Source organism: Siniperca chuatsi, linkage group LG3, assembly GCF_020085105.1.
Source record: "Siniperca chuatsi isolate FFG_IHB_CAS linkage group LG3, ASM2008510v1, whole genome shotgun sequence".
NCBI classification, from domain to species: domain Eukaryota; kingdom Metazoa; phylum Chordata; class Actinopteri; order Centrarchiformes; family Sinipercidae; genus Siniperca; species Siniperca chuatsi.
The window spans coordinates 10,028,419-10,048,202 of NC_058044.1; the positions used below are offsets into that span (position 1 = coordinate 10,028,419).

Below are 19,784 nucleotides of genomic sequence, written 5' to 3' on the forward strand. Positions count from 1 at the left end.
AAACAGTACAAAAAACAGTATAGCATTAACCAGGTTTTGGACATATTGTAGGTTAGAACTGAAAGTAATGTAACACATTGCTGCATTTGTTCTAAAACATTGTTCTGTCTAATATTGAGAGGCCTTTACTCATAGAAACACCATTTATATGACCACAACATACATACATATTCCCCAAGCTACTTTTATAGCTGCCTTGTTGGGTAAAAGGAAACACTTGTGCAGGTTCAAAGTAAGATACAAGTAGATAAGTGTAATATTTCTATTATGAAGTTTAAAGCTTATAATACTTTTATAATACTATGGCTGTTTCTTTAAATACATGAATGTGTAAACAGATTACTTCTCTTGCAAGTTTCTAATGATGAAGACTGCATCCTATAAATTCAGTCTCTTATTTGTGACTTACTGTATGATGACATTGGGGCGGCAGTAGCTCAGTCCGAACCTGGGGGTGGCTAGCACGGACCAGTCAGTACAAAGTGTGGACTGGTTGCTGGAGAGGTGCCAGTTCACCTCCTGGGCACTGCCGAGGTGCCCTTGAGCAAGGCACTGAACCCCTAACTGCTCAGGACACATCTCTCCATACATTGAAGGATGTGTATAGGTCCTGTTTGTGCATGTGTGTATTTTGGGCCTGTGTGTAAAATAACAGAGTGAAGAAATTAAATTTCCCCTACAGGGATTAATAAAGTATGTCTTCTTCTAATCAAGAATTGGCTGTGTGCCTATTGATGATTTTTGACACACAAAGCAGTTTTTAATTTTTTTAACAATACAAATAAAACAGTAATTCATTAATTGTGTTTTGTATTATTTTGCTTAAAGTGTTGCAAACTGACAGAAACCCAACAACAGAAAAAGTTTTCTCCCTGAGATAACTATCCTCGTTAGTTCTGTGGCAAGCAAACATACAACATTAAACTGTACATAAAGGCTACAAAAGAGCTACTGAGCAAGCGTGAAGCTGGAACATCACAGGATAAACACAATTTGCTGATCAAAGAAATAGACTATTACTTCCACTATAGTTTTACTGACGAGGGTTGTTTCTCTGCAAATCTTGTGTGTGACACAAGCTCATCTCATTTCAGTATACTTTTAGAAAATACAGATGTTTCCTTGGTGGTATAGTATGTTATGTTGATACTAGTCTTGCATCTAGGTCTGTTGCCCCATCAGATAGGGTTTCCTGTAGTGCTGCAGTCCATGGTTGAGGGTAGGGCTTGAGTGAAGTTATAGTTAGCTGTTGCAGAGGTGACTGGTTAGGGTCAGGGGTGCGGTTGAGTTGAGGTTAAGGTGGAGAAACACAGATTGATGTTAGGGAGAGTGACAAAAGGTAGTTGATTGATTGGTCTTATCAGATCAATTGAATTGTCTAAGGTTGATCTCACAACAATTAACCATTTAATAATGTGGCACAATTATATTATTAAGGTAATGACTTTTTCAGGTTTCCAGTAGAGCTGCTTGCACCTGAGTGAAAATGACAGAAGTGAGAACTGCTGCTAACGGGAAGCATTTTGGACTCTTTCACAGTGTGAGGAGGCAGTCACTTATCCCTCTGATACACACAGGGTAGATTAGAGGATTAGCATCTACAGGGCTATTGCTAACACTGCGCAGCACTGCTACAGATGGCATTGTCGCGCACACACACACACACACACACAAATGGACAAACACGTACAGGCATGCACACATACACACACGTACTGAAAGTGGGTCATAGTCCTGGTGTTTGTCTATTTGCCTTAATTATTCTTTATCAGGAAGCTAATGTCTTAAATTAGATCACACTGAAGAGAAACCCAAATTAATGTAAGTGCTTCAAATCTGCCCAAACAAATAGACCAAAGAAGGCGCAATGAGCTTCGGTGCACATCTGCATCTGACATAGCAGCCACCATTCATCTTTCATGCACTTTTTTTTAATGCGTATCAATAATGAAAATTAACTCTGTGCAAGCATGGAGCTTCAATGTTTTTCTCTTAAGACGGTAGACTGGACAGCACGTACTTTGGGTGTGTCTTGTAGAGCTGAAACAAGAGACACATCAATTCATTGATAAGTCTATAGAAAGAAAATTGGTGGGCAACAATTTTTAAGATCAATTAATTGTTTAAGTAAATTTTTAAGCAACATGAAACAAAAATTCACCGATTCCTGCTTCTCAACGATATTTGCTGATGTTCTTAGTCTTATAATAGTAAACTAAATATCTTTGGGTTTTCATTATTTTCTGATATTTTGTGGACCAAACAATCACTCAATTAATCAAGGAAATGATGGGCAGATTAATCAATAATAAAAATAATTGTTGTTTATCTGATCTTGAAATGTATTTTCTTGCAGGTAGTGTCTAATGACGTGTCTAGTGCAAAAAGGGAAAACAGACATTCCACATAATCCTCTTAGTTGTTTTGCTCCAGCTCCAGGGCTTTCTTTAGCTCCTGGGCCCATAAAAATACATACTGTACTTACAGTCTTGTGTAATACTCAGTAAAACATACTGTACAGTTAGTAGTATTTAAAGTAACATTAAGTGCTACATAACCTGACATGTCGTAACACTAACACCTATTGAACTGCACCCCAGAACATCACTTCCTATTAACATTATGGCTTGTAATAAAAATGGTAGTAAAGGAGTTACTGGCTCCTTTAAATCTTAGACCCACAGTCTCGCTTTGTCACCCCAATGTTAAACTCATTTCAAAACCATTTCAATCAAGACAATGTCCATATGATGTCTCATGGTAACTTTAAAGCAGTGGTTCCCAACCTGGGGATCAGGACCCCTCCCAGGGGGTCACATGAAAAATCTGAAGGGTCACAAAAATGCTGCATAGGAAAGAAAATAGAACATGTTTCTACGACAAATGTGGATGTTTTTAGGCTTTTCTCTAATGTTTTCTCTTTTATTGTGACATAGTGGATAGTGCCATACCTCTTCAACTCTCAAAAATATTCAAATAAAACTATTAATCTCTCTGGTTAACTGCTCACAGCTCATAAACATGTGCAACCTGTTATGAGGGGTCGCAAGTAGACATTGCGTCACTTTAAGGGGTGACGAGCCAAAGAGCGCCACTGAGAGCCACTGCTTGAAAATATAGCTAATAATGTAGTTTGCAGGCGTAATAGCTAAATACAGCACTTTTCTCTACCAGTAACTCCACCATTGTCACTTTATTCCCCTTTCTCCAGTAGAGAGTTCAAATTGTTACAGTCAGCTCCACTGTCCAGGGAGCTGGAGAGACTCTTCACATTGGTAGACACTGACCAACATGGTGTATGAACCCTTGTCATCACTCCCACTGTATACTTGCTTTCTTCTTTGTTTAGAAAAAAATATAAAAGCTTGAATTACTTCAAGTGCAACATTGTGGCTATATATTAAAAAATCCATCTTATCAAATGTAAGCATTTTGACAGTCAACTTCAGGTTATAGCTGTGGTTTAAGCTTTTCTGTATAGTTGCACCATAAAGGCAAACAAATTGGCTAATACACTTCTAAAATCCATGATTAACCATGTCAACAGGGGGTGGATGCAGTCATGCAAATGTTTGTTCCAGCCTTCCGTGTTTTGTGTATGTGGCGCTGAGAGTGTTACTTTACTTTAAAGGTGGGGTATGCGATTCTGGAGAAATCCAATACCATGACAAATACCATGATATAGAGCGAACAACGACACAGCAAGTAATGTAACTAACGTTAGCTAGGTTGTGGGTTAGCAAACTGTCGCTACAGTTGCTGCTGCGAAGCTAACAGCCAGAGAGGACGAGACGGTTTCCCGGAGCCAGCACAGCAGCTCCAGGCAGCGATACTCACAACTCTCCTGCTACTATAGCAAACATCACAACAACAGTATATCTTGGCAAACTAGAAAGTAAGCTGAATGTCCGTGGGCAAGTCATTTAACGTTACCTGATACACAAATTTTGGCTGGAATAGTGTTGTGTGTCTCGGTCAGAGCCGCTTTGTTTGTTTCCCGTTTACAGAGCCAGGGCTGTGTACAAACACAGTTTTTTTTCAGCACACACACTGAACGGACAGCTAGCGGACGGTGAGGAGATGTGACAAAAAGATGTGTATTGGATTAGAATCACATACCCCACCTTTAAATGAGGCCTATAAAGTAAAAAGTAGAAATGGTTGTTGGGTTGCATAAGAGTCTGTCCACACCTTCCAGTAATCTCTCAGAGCAGGTCAGCGTAGAGGATTGTGCTAGACTATATTTACACATTACAGTAAGAAGGTTGTAGATTCTGACTAACTAGCAGCAGTGTTAGATGTTTGCTTTTTTACTCTTACAGCGGCTTGTATGGACCCCTTTATTTTTTTTTTCGTTATGAATCCAATGTTTACTTCACCTTCTTTATCTGAAGTAAAACACTAAATGGTCCAACTGGGGTTTCTTTAAAGGCCTTTGAGTATGAAAGAGTCAAGAGACATATACACAACATGTTCAATAACTACGATGATAATAAAAAAGTTGGTTTATCAAAGGTAGCTCTTCACAACAGACACTGAAAACATGAAAATGTAACTTTTTCCATGCAGAAAACCTATGTATGTGTTGGTAAAAAAATCCTCTCCCTGGCTATTGCAGCTGACACATTAGTTCAAGTTGTGAAGTGGTCTGTTCATCCTTTCAGGTCTAATTCTGATGGTTGTTTATCCCCCATCTTCCTTTCTTTTGCAGTAGCTACCTGTTATATTGGGTCATTGAACTAAGCTGTCTAAGCTTAACTGCCCTCGGTGGCTAATGCTAACTAAGTAGCTGAGCAACAGCAGGTGGCATCGACACGACTCAGATGTGCTCATATGCTGCATCTGCAGAGTTAACAGAGAGAGATGTCTTCACCCTACATGACATTGTGAGGTCTCCTGTTTGCTAACTGTTCTATAAATAGTTAGCATCTGAGAAAAGCAAGGCAGCCATCTCCCAGCAGGAAAGGAGGATGGTGTTGAGAGGATTATCCATATGGTCACAAAATCTCAGCTCCTTTTACTCACCAGAAAGGCTTATTCAGAGACATTTTTACTTTCACAAATTACCAAACATTTAAAATGTAGAAATCTCATTAAACACTCAAAAGACATTGTTTGGTATACTGTGTATACTTTTGTGGCCTTTGTTGTGTAGTAGTGATAGTTGTGATAGTAGACAGTACATAGAGAGAGCTGAAAGGATTAGTAGATAATTCTAGTAGATATTCTCTAATTTTAGCTTCTCAAATTTGAGTATTTGCTGCTTTTCTCTTCCATATACCATTGTAAACTGAGACCACAAGGAATTTAAATATGCCACCATCTGGAAAATTATAATTATAATTTTTCACTATTTTCTGACATTTTATTGACAAAAATATTAATTGATTGATCAGGAAAATAATGGCATGACATGAGAGTGAATAAACAAAGCTTAAGTATACAAAGTATAGACAGTAATAGTACTTTAATAATAATAATAATACTTTAATTCACCTTATTTACTGTAACATTTTAAAAGTGAGAAAACAAATCTAGTCTCAGTACATTTCAGTTACATGTGTTTTCTCACCTGACCTGAGGGTCAGCAGGTGTGCAAACAGAAGGCAGAACAGACACAGAACATGTGTGTGTGTGTGTGTGTGTGTGTGTATCAGCTGTGTCAGCATCTACATGCTAAACTGGTCTCCATCTGCTTGTCGTGTGCAGTGGCACCTACTGTACCAACCTGAGGAGACTTGCTATATGACGATATTACGTTCTTAAAAGAGAAAACAAGTGTAGACATTTTTTCTATCAGAGATCTGACAAACTGATAACAAACACTGAAAAATATTGCCTTTACTATCTATGCAGCTTCAAGCAAGTAGTGCTCAATGTTCATATGTGCAGACATATCTGTAATCAGTATGTCTGCATAAATATGTTTGTGTCAGTGGTGGAAGAAGTATTCAGATGTTTTAGTTAAGTAAAAGTACCAATACCACAGTGTAGAAATACTTCGTTACAAGTAAATGTCCTGAATTCAAACTTTTATTTGAGTAAAAGTACATAAGCATTAGCATCAAAATATAGTAAAAGTACTCTTTATGCCGAATGGCCCATTTCAGAATAATTAATATAATATTAGTGGGCTATAATTATTGATATATTAATATGTAAAAATCACTAATGTTGTAGCTGGTAAAGGTGGAGCTAATTTTAACTACTTTATATACTGCCGGGTAGCTTAATCTATTATCTATATATAATCTATCATACTTTATTAGTTGATTGTTGTTAAATATTAGTTATATTTTGTATAAAACGGAATCTGTTCAAAGTAACCAGTAACTATATCTGTCGAATAAATTTAGTGGAGTAAAAAGTACAATATGTCCCTCTGAAATGTAGTGGAGTAAAGTACTGTACTTAAGAAAATGTACTTAGTTACATTCCCCCACTGGTTTGTGTACACATGCTTGTTGTTTCTTTCGGCTGTAGAGTTAGGCACACCCATTTGTTTGTAATGTTTTATTTTTTACTGTACATGTTGTTAAATATACTACGTAGCGTGTATGAGTTTGTGTGCATACAAGTGTGTGAGGGAATCGGTGTTTACCTGCTGAGTACCAGCGTGGGTGAGTCACCATCCAGGTAGGCTTAGTGTTGGCTGACCTATATAAACACACTGACAGCTGGACTGCAGGCCTCATTGGCAAACTACACAGTTCAAACAGCTTCCGCAAAACACACAGCTGTTAGATATATGAGGAAATACATTCACAATACTGTCCTCGGAAATTAAAAAGAATGAATCCGCATAATCTGTGTTGTCTGCTCATGAACAGACAAATGGATTTTTCACTCCAGCGTAGCTTGTCAAATGTTGTACAGGAAGTGTATTTGATTGTCTTTGAAATTGGCAGATGAGTCACCTACAAGCCGTTTACTTCCTGTAAAACACTGTTGTACAAATGATTATAATTCTACTTGTGTGCTTAAGTGTTTACCTGTCTGTTCAATTTTTTTCAGATCTGATTGTTAAAGTTATTCAACAAAACATGGGGGGAATCAAAATAGAAGAATGGAGAAAGGTACGTTTTATTTAAGTGAGAACTGAGATGAACCTAATCTTAATATTGCAGTGTTATGATAAATGTATTTGTTGATGTAATACCTGTGAAAGCTTATGTTCTTGCAAATTCTAAAAACTGCACCTTGTAAGTGTAGAAATGTTATTTTAATTTAACATTTTATGGCGTTAAAAATTAAATAATATGTAAAGCCTCATTATTTTGCAATATTAAGTCTCTCAAAATCTTTGGGCACATAACAGTTAGAATCACAATTAGATTATATCATGGCCTAGTTACTGTGATGTTAGCAAGACATTTGGGATTCCCCTGGTTTGAATTTAACTTGTTAGTAGTAATTTGACCCTTTTTTCATCTTTTTTTCCTTCTTGACTCTTGATGTTGCCTTCACATGCCTCTTAGAAATTGCAATTGCTGCCTCCTAATCTCTTGGCTGTCACACTAACCTTGTTTTATTTGTCTTTGTTTTCCTCTCGCTACGGATTTGTGTGTGTTTATGTGTGTGTGTGTGTGTGTGTGTGTGTGTGTGTGTGTGTGTGTGTGTGTGTGTGTGCACGTGCTATGGGGTTGCAGCCAGAAAATGTGGTTCTGTTACTACAGGTAAACTCCACTGAAATTCCACATAGGCTAATACACACTGCAATGTCTCAAAAATAAGTAAGTGAGGGTTAGTGATGATTATATGAATCCTCTCCTCCGGCAGTGGATCTACTACGAGGCCGGATTCCTCATCTGTATGACCATCGGCATTGTGTTCGTGGTCCTCACGCCCATCATAGGCATGTGTTTCTGTGTGTGTCGATGCTGTGAGAACTGCGGAGGGGAGATGCACCAGAGACAGAGAAAGAACACCGACTGTCAGAGAGGTTTCTTCACTGCCTCGCTAATCGCCACCTCCATCTTCATCATGTGAGTCGTCATCATCTTCTTTGTCATAATCATCTTGTTTATCATCACTGTGAGGATTCTTTTTTCTTTTCGTGAGAGAAATTAATTTATTATTATTGTGATTCTGTTCTCACTGTGTGCATCCTGGATTACTGTATTTTGATGAGTTGTTGGAAAGACTCATACTGCAGCAAAAGTTTGGATATACTGTGCTGGATACTGGAAAAATGGATATATTTTAACATATACCACAGAAAGGGAAGCATGTCTTGTTAAACTTAAAGTCATAGATCCCAAAGCAACCAGTGTACAAGTGTTTTGAGTCCACCCTAACATGCTAAAACTGACTATTAGGGGGTGCCCCCGAGGCTTAGAGGTTAATATGTTGACCAAGAACAACAACATTCGAGTTCGAGTCCAGCCAGCGACCTGTGTTGCATTTCTCTCACCCTCATTTTCTGCCATCTCTGTACTATCTGTATTAAAGGCAATTACCACTAACATTCACTAAGGTAAAGTCACTACAACGTTAAATGGTAATAACGAGGTTTCTAAAAATCTACAGAAATTTCTCATTACTCAATAGTATCAGATCAAACGTAAACATAATTTCATTGTAAAATTATTTTGTAGCACAACAAATCAAGGGGTGTACATGTACACAAACATTTGCATGTTTATGTCTGTTTATATGTTTAAAAGAGTGCGGCACCGATTTAGCATTGTAGTCCTATAACATTGTCAGACTCAAGATGGACATTTTAAAAAAATATATCATATCGATGCAGCAGAACCAGAGATATCGTCTTTTTTATTTATATCATCTTTTTTATTTCACACATTCTTCTTCCTTGTCAATACCTGGTGCCTACATTACCCAAAACGCAACGTGACCACTGACAGTTTAGTAGGAGATTCGGGTGTGTTATGCTAGTGTAGCCTCGAGCCGCTGAGCCTCAAGCAGAGATGAGGAGCGGGCAACAGAGGTCTGGAAACCTCACCTCTTTCTAACCTCCTTTTTTCATTTTTAAACTTGTAGTCTAACCGACAAAGTAACGTCACTTGAGGCAATTTATCAGACTTCACACAGCTCCCTCCCTCCTTTGTACAACTTTTTTCACATATGCAGTAGTACTCTCCAAGACCTGTGAACAGACTTAGATGTTTAAAATCAGTGGAGTTCCACTTTAACAACATCTACTCACATAAACACTGGAACATGCGGGCAGTTTACCTGCTGTGGAGGAGACAGGTGCTCGGTCGGAGAAATACGATCCAAACTGTGTAGGACAGTTAGGTGTTACTGATATCACTTGGCTGACTGTGAGAGGCCTCTCTGTCTGAATGAGTGCTTTCACATCACACCAAAATGCATGCTCACGCACATACAAACACACACAAGCACATATGCCTACATAAAGCACCTTGTGGCCATTTGGAGATGTGGAGCAATTATCTGTTCAGGGTTTGTTATCATGATTCTTTTATATTTTCACACAGAAGATTCTTTCTTTTTCTCCTTCTATTGACATTCAGTCAAATCTTTGCTTTAGGCTCAGCAGAGTGAAAGAGATCAGTTATCTGGCAGGTAAATTAAATACCTGAAAAAGGTTTTAAATAATATGGTTCTTACCATATTTTTTTCCAAGTTCAAGAATAACACTCAGCCAAATGTCACTGCAATAATTAACAAAACCACAGCTGAAAGTTTGCACATCATCAGCTCAGCATCTTAGACTTCATCACTCTTCATTCTTTTCAAAACAGTGAAATGTCACAGCATTATCCATCCTGCTTTCTTACTTTGCTATAAAGTTTATAAGTTTGCAACAGTATATAACAACATTAAATGTACAGAATTTCTTAGACAAACCGGGTAAAAGTCATTATCCATTATCATAATTTTCCTTGTTAAATCTTTACCACTCACAAAGGAAGTGGATCGTAGAGAAAGAGAGGTAGATGCCTTAGAAAAGAGGTAAGGGAGATGTGTACATTCATTGACTGTACATCATGTAGATCTTTCCAAAGTCTTTTCATGTCTTCACTCAACTCGCAACAATTACAACACAAAGTTCTTGTACATCAGAAACTCTTATTGACTCTTAATGTGTAGGATGAAAAACTCCAAGGAATCCCACACACTGTCAATCACTCACAATCACAATTTTACGTGTTGAAGGTCTGAGGATTGAAACATTTACAAAAATACACATGATTGACAGTGTGCAGGATTCTTTGGTTTCTTCATGTTATACAACATTTGGATCAAACCTGTGAGCTGTTTGTAATGAACCCTCCACCTCAGTGATTCCCAAACAGGGGTACTTATGCAGTTACCAGGGGTTACGTGGAAAAATTGTAAAGCTCATCTAATTTGAAAAAAATAGAAATTATGATTTGATAATATATATCCACATATTTGTGTTTAGGAGAAAAACCAACACACAAGTAAGATTACAAATTTGTGTGATGCTGATCTTTATAGTTATTGTCACAATAACTTACCAACTATGGTAGTCTTCACAAGACATGCCTCAGTTTTCCACCAACCTGAGTGTAAGCTGATTAAGACTAGTTGAAAAGACAACAAAAAGCTAAAAGTGAAGATACTGTAAATGGTTGAAACAACCAGTTTCTGTCACTCTACATGGCAGTTGTACAAATGCAAACTACAAAAAAATACCATTGAACAATACCATAAAGCCATCCCATCTGTCAAAGGGGTATGATAAAGGGGTACTTAGGCCCATCTGGGAGGGCTGTGGGGGTACGTCGGACTAAAAAGGTTGGGAGCCACTGATCTACCTGATAACACTTCATTCATCTGATCAACAGTCAGTTCAAAAAGGACAGAGGCAGAGAAGCTGTTGCTGTGTCACATTATAGGACTTGCTTCTTTTGAAATGAAAAATAGAGATATAATAAAATAAATAAATAAAACTCCTGCAAATGTAGCTGAGAAATGTGATTTTGCAGGCCGATCACATGTCTCTGTGAATCCTAAGTGATTGACTTTTGAAGCCCATGTAGCAGAAATACATCTTAATGTAGCCATGCTGCCCTCTGCTGGTGAATACTGGTCACTGTATGTCTTTAATTACTCATCGTGTGTGTGTGTGTGTGTGTGTGTGTGTGTGTGTGTGTGTGTGTGTGTGTGTGTGTGTGTGTGTGTGTGTGTGTGTGTGTGTGTGTGTGTGTGTGTGTGTGTGTGTGTGTGTGTGTGTGTGTGTGTGTGTGTGTGTGTGTGTGTGTGTGTGTGTGTCTGTGTGTGTGTGTGTGTGTGTGTGTGTGTGTGTGTGTGTGTTTCAGTCTGGGAGTACTTATTGCCTATGCTGCGAACCATAATATCAGCGCCCAGATTAAGAGCACTCGGCGGTTCATCAACACCAATATGAGAGACCTGAAGACATTTGCTAACAACACACCTGCGGTAAGCCCTCACACACACGCATTCCCATGTAAAAGACACATACACCAAAATTGCTCTAATGTGCAACGTGTGTTTTTTGTTGCAGCAAATCGAATACCTGACAGCTCAGTACACCACAGCAAAGAACAAAGTCCTTTCAGACCTTGACAGTAAGTTGACTGTTTAAATACAGTATTTGTCTAATGTCTCTCACTTTGTTTGCCTGTGGCTCCCTGTGTTTACCTACACTACTAATGTATAACTGTAGCGTTTTCATAAAACCGTCTGATCTTTCTGTGTTTCCTGACAGACATTGGACCTTTGCTGGGAGGGAGGATCCACAGTCAGCTGGAGAAAGAGGTGGTTCCCTCACTGGACACTGCGCTGCGTATGGCAGGAGGTAACACACATCATCATGTATTAGCTTTTAATATGACCTCCTGTTCAGTTCAGACATAGTATCACAATGCAGCCCTGCTGCTGCTGAGCTGAAACAATATCGCCTGCTTCTGTTACCACATCTGATTTGTTATATTTATTTCAAAATTCAAGTATAAAACTCTTCATCCATGAACACTTTTATGTTACATAAGATGCTCAGAAACCTCAAAAGCTCTAAACAGACCAAACTAAATTCTGTTGTTTCATTTCAAATACAAAATAAATATACTTTTATCATGTTGAATGTTACAATAAACAGAAATTTTAAACTGAAACTCCTTATTTTGCTGAACTGAAAATCCATCTGTGACACCAGTGCAACATACTGTATATCTAATCAATATTTTTTTGTGAATTGTTGCCACACTTATTGGGTGGTGCTTCATGATTTCTTTTTACCTGCAGTTTCCTGTCTTGTAGTTTTATTACTACAGAATCCTGGTGTGTCTTTTAAGGGCATATTCTCACCATTTTTAACTTTCCTTTTTCCTCTTTGATTCCCTTATATTTCCTTTTATCTAAAGGAAAAGTTGAGAATGCCATCAAAGGTAATCAGAGCTGATCTGGACTCAGTGTTTCAGTGCTCGTGACTTGGTGTTATAAATACTATTGATCCGAATCCTGAACCACTGTTGTACACTGTAAAAAGTCTTCTATTGTGGTTTTCCTTTGTGGATTGTTGATTTGTGGTCAGTGTAATCAGTGTTATTGTTTGGGTAGTTCTGTGGTGGTTGCATGAATTGTGAATGTATATTAATATAAATCCTATGAGGCTCACCAGTTTGACAATACAAATAACACGCTATTGTGGATTATTTTAGTAAAAGTGTAGTTTTTGTCAAAAAATTGCTAACTTTTTATTCAGTTTCATGCTTCCTCTCTCTTGTAGCCATGCGGGAGACCAAAGAGGCCCTAGAGAACGTCAGCTCCTCCTTGGAGGTTCTTCAGGAGGGGTCAGGGAAACTTCAGGCCAGTCTGTCAGGGGAGCGTGCCTCTCTGTCCAACACCCTGTCAGACCCCGCCTGCACTAATGGAGCTGTGTCTCACACCTGTAACACCATTCGCTCCACTCTGTCCCAGCTGGGAGCCAACGCTGACTTCTCCAGGGTACCAAGGAACTAAAGATTGTCTGACAACCAAAACCTGGAAATGAATGGAAGCAAGCATTTTAAATGTCAGTAATATCTCCATATTTACTCTTCTTTCTGTCTGTCAGCTCCCAGATGTCAATCATGCCTTGGCCAATATAAATACCATCCTGAGAACAGACCTCAGCAACATTGTACAAAAGGTTAGTTTCTGTCTCCAGCTCATCATCATCCTCCGGTTCATCTTGTCACTTTCTTTTTCACCCATCATATTCTTACGAAACACATCCTGGTTCAAAAACATTGATATCTTTTTCTCAATGGTCTTTTCTCTCTTACTTTCCACCTCCAGGGTTACTCGTCCTTTAATGATACACCAAGACTGGTTAAAGAACAAACTAAAAACATTGTCACAGGTACACAAGTGTGTGTGTATATACTGTATGTATGTGTATTTAGTTTTCCTAACAAATTAAGATGTTTTCCTTTCCTCTTTACAAAGTCTGACTGTAGTCTTTCACTTTCATATATTTTCTTCTCTCACCTTCACCTGCGTACTTATGAATGATGAAAACACAGCTCTACCTCGTAAGTCCCTTTTCACTTTCTGTTACACTCCCTCTTTCTCTTTCTTTTTTTGTCACCTCTGAGTTGACAGGCCTTCTAATTGCAATAGAAAAGAAGTCATGTTGCATTCTGATTTTTTGGTTGTCTTTTTGTTTGTAGGAGTAAAAGGCATGCTGGATAAGATTGGCACAGAGATCAACAGCTTCTCCAAGATGTTCCCAGTGGAAGCTTCTCTGGCCAATTTCACCATTTTCCTCAACCAAGGACAGAAAAACATTGAGTCCTTTTACCCACAGATTGACCAAATGGATTTCTACAGGTTTGTGCATGTGTGTTTGTCTGTGTATGTATTAATCAGGTTGTGGGAGCAAAAATCTGTCACATTATGGGGACAAACTTTCCATCTGGGGGGCAAGAATTTGCCAGATGAGAATTATTACACAATTTACAAGCAAGTTTCAGCTCATCGTTTAGCTGTCCATTCCAAAACTTTACTGTTTTGGTTGACTCTCACCGCTCTCATAGCGTTGTTTTTGGCCGCAGCAGGCAGCTATTTTCAGAGAAAAAGCTCTAAAAACCCACTGTACACTACCTGCTCAGCACCATACAAAAGACAGACACAGTTAGCAACTAGCTACTGAACACAGTGGTGCCAAAGAGCCAGATATTTCCCTCAGGAGTTGGCAGAGATCAAAAACTGAGCTAAAAGAGAGTAAATATTGGACTTACATTCATCAGCTGTCCAGAAACACGACTCCAAACGAAAGATAAAGTTGCTCCGTCACTGCTGGATCTGTAAATAAGGAGCTGTTTGCAAACAAGTTCACCATATCAACTTAAATGCTGATAATATGTGATATGTGCTGATGTTGTGTTGACAACTTGTTTCCGCTGCCCCCAAGTGGACAAAAAAAACAGTTATTGCAGGTTTAAGGTTAGAATTATGACATAGTTAAGGTGAGTATAACTCCAGGAAATTCATGTGAATCAATACAGTGTCCTCACAAATGACAACAGTAAGTGTGTGTGTGTGTGTGTGTGTGTGTGTCTGTTTGTCTGTCTGTGCTGCAGGTGGATCGGCTGTGTGGCAGTGCTCTGCATGGTCGTTCTGGTCCTGGCCTTCAATATCCTCGGACTGCTGTGTGGCACCTGTGGCTACGACAAGCAAGCTACACCAACAACCCGAGGCTGCCTATCAAACACCGGCGGCAACCTGCTAATGGCGTATGTTACCAAGACAACAGTCCAACACTATATAGTAAATAGGGAGTGATTTCGGTTGAATTGTAATACAGGTGTAACTTATAACCTATAACTTGGCTATATCCATTTAAGTGCGCCAGTTACAGGTCTTTGCTATTATACATGCTGTCTCACTGCTACTTCTGTCTGGTACACCTGAATGGAACAAAGCCGTAATCAATGGTGTTGGATACACCTGTGTTTTTCCTACTCTGACAAGTCCAAATGTCTGCTGTGAGAAAGGTTTATTACTGTAGCATACATACATACAAAAGATAATGAGTGAAATATAAGACAGTTAGTGACAAGGACTGAGGAGGAGATCCAGAAAGTAACACATGGTAAAGAGTTTCCCTTCGGGGATCAATCAATTCTGATGTCTTTAGATGATAAAGACAGTAAGTCTCAAAAATCAAACTGGTAACTTACTGAGACAGTAACATTTGAATTGTTTGGTAAAACTCTCGGAAAGTGATGCTCAGATAATATCAAGTGACAAAAAGTAGATGTTGAATATTTGTTTAAGACAATTGAACCATGTACTAGAATAATATCTATAGATGTTATTTCATACATTAATGAATATCACCTGAGATGTAGTAGAGACTTGTTATTAACAAATTATAGTCTATTGATAGGAAGGTTAGCCAAAGTTCAGTTTTATACACCCTTAGGTCCCAACAACTTACCATTTTTGCAGGTTTGTCCCTGCTGAATGATGCATTGTGCCAGTAAAAAGTTATTCTTAGCAGGTACTTTTTAGTTCACCAGCTAAACAACTGAAAAGTGAGCCAACAACTTAAAATTGGATGTCTGTCAGTTAATTAGGCTGAAGGTAAAACTTAAGGGAAGAAATGAAGCAGAAATGTTGTGATAGATGATGGAAGGCAGGAAACAGAGACTATAAGAACTTCTGTGTGATTAAGTTTCCCACACTCTGTCTCTTGCGCTTACAGTGGGGTTGGCTTCTCTTTTATCTTTGCCTGGGTGCTGATGGGCATCGTGACCACCTTGTTTGTTGTGGGTGGCAACGTGGAGAAGCTGATGTGTGAACCGCTGGCTAACCGCCAGTTATTCAAGGTACTGAATACAATCTCTCTTCCTTCCTGAATCGTCTTATTTTCACTCTCCTCTCTGCCTCTCTCTGTGTTTATCTTGGAGAGTTTTTATCTGAGGGGGATAGTGTTACATAACAGACAACACTGTGGCTCTGTGCTGATGAATATGCATGTGTGCGTGCATGTGTGTGTGTGTAGATCATAGACACACCATTCCTGGTTCATCCTGCCAAGAAGAACTTCCTTCCTGGGATGCTGTTTCAGAATCCGAACATTGACTTGACTTTGGGAAGCATGTACAGGTAACATGCCAACAGCTAATACTGTACATACTGTACATAAAGCACATTGAACTGATTTTCCTCCTGGACTTTATGTATTTGCATGTCCAAAGATGTTTGTTTTCTGCTCCAAGAAGACATTGTTTACTGCAGTTTACAGAATGTGCGTGAAGAGAAAATGGAAAATGGGGAAAGAATGCTAATGAGCTGCTTACTATCCCTCAAAGTAACAGATAAACTGTTGTTTCTGCTGCAAATAACATTTTTGAAATCCAATTTAGAAATCTTTTTGTGTGATTTTTGTATACTCAGTTTTTTAATGTTGAAAATAAACACCAATGAATTACCAAATTTTTTAAAATAAATACATGTACATTTACACTGTAGGAGTTTCAGTGTGTGACCGTACTGTATTTGTCCATAGGAAATGCTATGAGAACAACGGTCTGTACCATGCTCTGCAACTGGAGACCATGTTCAACATTAACTCCTTCCTCAACAGAACTGTGGTAAGTGACATTTTCCTGTGTAGGAATTGCTGATAAAAATCTGTGTGGTAGAGCAAGATAAATGACAACCTGATAACTTGTGAGTTTATATGTGTGTGTTTCACAACAGTACAACAAGGATCTAGCTAAAGTGTTTGAGAGTGTGCAGGTCGACCTGCAGGACCTCACACTGCTGGAGCAGGCCGGCAGAGACAACCTCATCAACTTCGCCAACTCTGGAGTTGGACAGATTGACTATGAAGCCTACCTGGCTGAGGTAATCTGTGTGTGTGTGTCTGTGTGTGTACAGCACTTGTATTGTGGGATTCTCCTCCCATATGGGGACAAAAAGTAGGTCTCCACAAGGTAAACTTATGGGTCGAGACTTGGTTTTATTAAAGGTTAGGCTAACCCTGGGAATGAACTAAGTATAATTCAATTAAATTTTATTTATATAGCGCCAATTCATAACAGAAGTTATCTCATTGCACTTTTCCTATAGAGCAGGTCTAGACCGTACTCTTTATAATATTATTTACAGAGACCCAACAATTCCCACCATGACCAAGCATTTGGCGACAGTGGCAAGGAAAAACTACAGAATACAGTAGCACAATGCAAATTCCACATAGTACTAGTAATAGTACATAGTAATAATAGTAGTGGTAATAATATTAATATTGATAAAATAATAATATTAATAATAATTATATGAGTATTAATGATAATATTAATAATAGGACTAATAATAATAATTGTAGTGTGGTTGTCAAGTAGGAACACGGGACCAGCAGGTGGCCCACAATCACAGATCCAGACTCTGCAGCTCCGGAGGCAGAAATACCTGCTGAAAGCGACAGAAGGAGAGAGGAGAGAGACGAGAAAGCACAAAACTATGGGAGAAAGAAGAGTTAGTAGCATGGAGTAATGGGATAGCGCTACTTTTGGAGACTCTATGAACCACAAGTAACAATGCATTCTGGGAGCGCAATGTTCAAGTGGGGTAATAATATAACTGTGATAAAATGAAATTAGAGATAATATTTCAGAACAAAGCTAAAGCTTCTCTCTCCTATAATACTAATCTTATTTACTTGTAAAAAAAAAAAAAGGATACAAAAACAAACAAAATGTTTTCAGCTTTAATGACAAACAGAGAATTACCTACAACTACACCAAATCCAGACTGAAACCTAAAGACAGCTGTGCAAATTGAGGGAATCTAAATCAATATTATCCCTGCTGCTTCATGAGTGAATGTCTTTGTTTTGTTGTTTTAGGTAAATAAGGGAGTCACTCTCGTGGATCTCCTGTCCTTCTCTACTGACCTGGAGGCTCAGGCCGACCAGCTGGTGAGTCTCATGATTATTGTACCAACAAATTAAAGCAACAGCATGATTGCTTTTATCATTCAAATGCCAAAATCATAAAGAAACGTGATAACAGCAATGTTTTACACACAATGTAATGTAGGGCTTTGAGGATTACCAAACCGTAGAAAGTTAATGCCAGTTACACTGTACATAGAATAACTTGACTAAGACGAGGTATGATGAGTTTTTATATTTCAGCTGCATGGATCTGCAATTCACTGCCTGTAAAGCATCTCTATGACAAGTTTATTACAAGTCTTAGCAGTTTGTTTGTTCATATTAATTAATATTGATATACATGTTTTAGACTGTAGGAATAGGAAGCATAAAATATTCTTAAACCAACAAGTCCACATATACAGTCGGACAGCCCCTCTGGAAAATTATTTCGCTTTAAGCTCAGTGATCGGGCTTGTTGGTCTGAACAAGATGCCCATTCACCCTGAATTCACACACGTTTGTTTCACTATCCCCGTGGGGGACAGTCATTGATATAATGCTTTCCCTAGCCCCCTACCCTAACCTTAAACTAATTGTAACCTGTACCCTAAATCCAAGTCTTAACCCTCAAAAAGCAGTTTCTACCCATGGGTTAGTGTGCATTCAGGTTAAAGTCCCCACCAGGATATAAGAACATGAAACACACACACTCACACACATTTATGACTAGTACATAGTACATAGTACAGGAACTGTGCCATTTAAAGGCACATGGGACATGCCACAGAAGGATTAGTGTGTGTATGTATTTCTAAGGAAGGGAAGAATAATACATCACTGAGTTAATATTCATCACCTAATTGTCCTAAAGATTTTAATCATCTATTGTAAGTTATTGTAGCAACTCATTGATGTGCAACTGCAACAAACTTCTGTATCCTCTGCTCTGTGTGTGTGTGTGTGTGTGTGTGTGTGTTTGTTTATAGCCACGTGGTGCTCTGGAGAACGCACTGAAAGGACACGCCAGCAGTATCAGACAGATTCACAGAGAACAGGTGGTTCCCATGGAGCAAGCAATGGTAATCACCTCTCCCACAACACAAACATGCACAACACTAATACCACATTAAACATCTACATTTCATATATATGCACAAGCAAATACACACAGATCCTCTCCCTATGTCCAAAAAACACCTTTCTATTACTGACAAAGTAAATGAACATACAGTATTTTACTTAAAAGGTACTGTAAGTGACATTCACTGCTACTAATCATCGTAAAACACACTTCATTCAAACTGGACAGAAACAAAATAAAACTGACCAAAACCGTCTTTGTTGGTCTTTCTACTGTTCCAAAAATCACCAACTCTGGTTTGGTCAAAATAAATCCTTAATTTACCGAAATATTCTGGTTCTACGCCTCAGCCAGCAACCGCGAGACGGGCTGCAATGGCTGCAGACAGGACAAATGCGCCAGTCAATGTACGTCCACTAAAAGTGCTTGTTTTTGCCACTAACAGGCTCAGATGTTATTCTGAATAAGTGTCTGACAACATTATGGAAAGGATCCCTATGGAGATAGACCTTTTTGTTAAACAGTAAGATCATTTTTGTTTAACCAGAAACAGCCGTTATAGCACTTTCGCTCGCCATCAGACTCCATTGAAAAAAACTATAATTTTACCTTGTAGATAATCTTTAAACACACTTCATTCAAACTCGACAGAAACAAAATAAAACTCACCAAAACCGTGTTTGTTAGTCTTTCCACTGTTCCAACAATCACCAACTCTGGTTTGGTTGAAATAAATCTTTAATCACAGCATTAGACGAGAAAAGAATCCGCAGTTATATCGCTCTCCTCACAGACGGACAGTTTCACTTGGATAATAACCCAGGCAGAGTGGGTGTGACGTCATTCTCT

At 38.6% G+C, this 19,784-nt stretch overlaps 1 protein-coding gene across 11 annotated transcripts in view; it reads left to right on the forward strand.

Annotated features, from left to right (window-relative positions):
• The window catches only part of prom1b (prominin 1 b), a 30,698-nt gene that overhangs the window by 3,758 nt on the left and 7,156 nt on the right, over positions 1-19,784 (forward strand). For 4 of the 11 annotated variants that reach the window (XM_044189755.1, XM_044189747.1, XM_044189757.1 and 1 more), the window contains exons 2-20: positions 7,015-7,076; positions 7,650-7,676; positions 7,780-7,985; positions 11,277-11,397; positions 11,483-11,546; positions 11,687-11,776; positions 12,342-12,365; positions 12,707-12,924; positions 13,034-13,108; positions 13,258-13,321; positions 13,485-13,493; positions 13,632-13,791; positions 14,544-14,696; positions 15,671-15,794; positions 15,971-16,074; positions 16,478-16,562; positions 16,672-16,818; positions 17,822-17,893; positions 18,841-18,933. In XM_044189755.1, coding sequence (XP_044045690.1) covers positions 7,015-7,076; positions 7,650-7,676; positions 7,780-7,985; positions 11,277-11,397; positions 11,483-11,546; positions 11,687-11,776; positions 12,342-12,365; positions 12,707-12,924; positions 13,034-13,108; positions 13,258-13,321; positions 13,485-13,493; positions 13,632-13,791; positions 14,544-14,696; positions 15,671-15,794; positions 15,971-16,074; positions 16,478-16,562; positions 16,672-16,818; positions 17,822-17,893; positions 18,841-18,933 — 1,898 coding nt within the window. The remainder of the gene's footprint in view (positions 1-7,014; positions 7,077-7,649; positions 7,677-7,779; positions 7,986-11,276; positions 11,398-11,482; positions 11,547-11,686; positions 11,777-12,341; positions 12,366-12,706; positions 12,925-13,033; positions 13,109-13,257; positions 13,322-13,484; positions 13,494-13,631; positions 13,792-14,543; positions 14,697-15,670; positions 15,795-15,970; positions 16,075-16,477; positions 16,563-16,671; positions 16,819-17,821; positions 17,894-18,840; positions 18,934-19,784) is intronic. The other 7 variants (XM_044189749.1, XM_044189752.1, XM_044189751.1 and 4 more) reach the window with 4 other exon arrangements.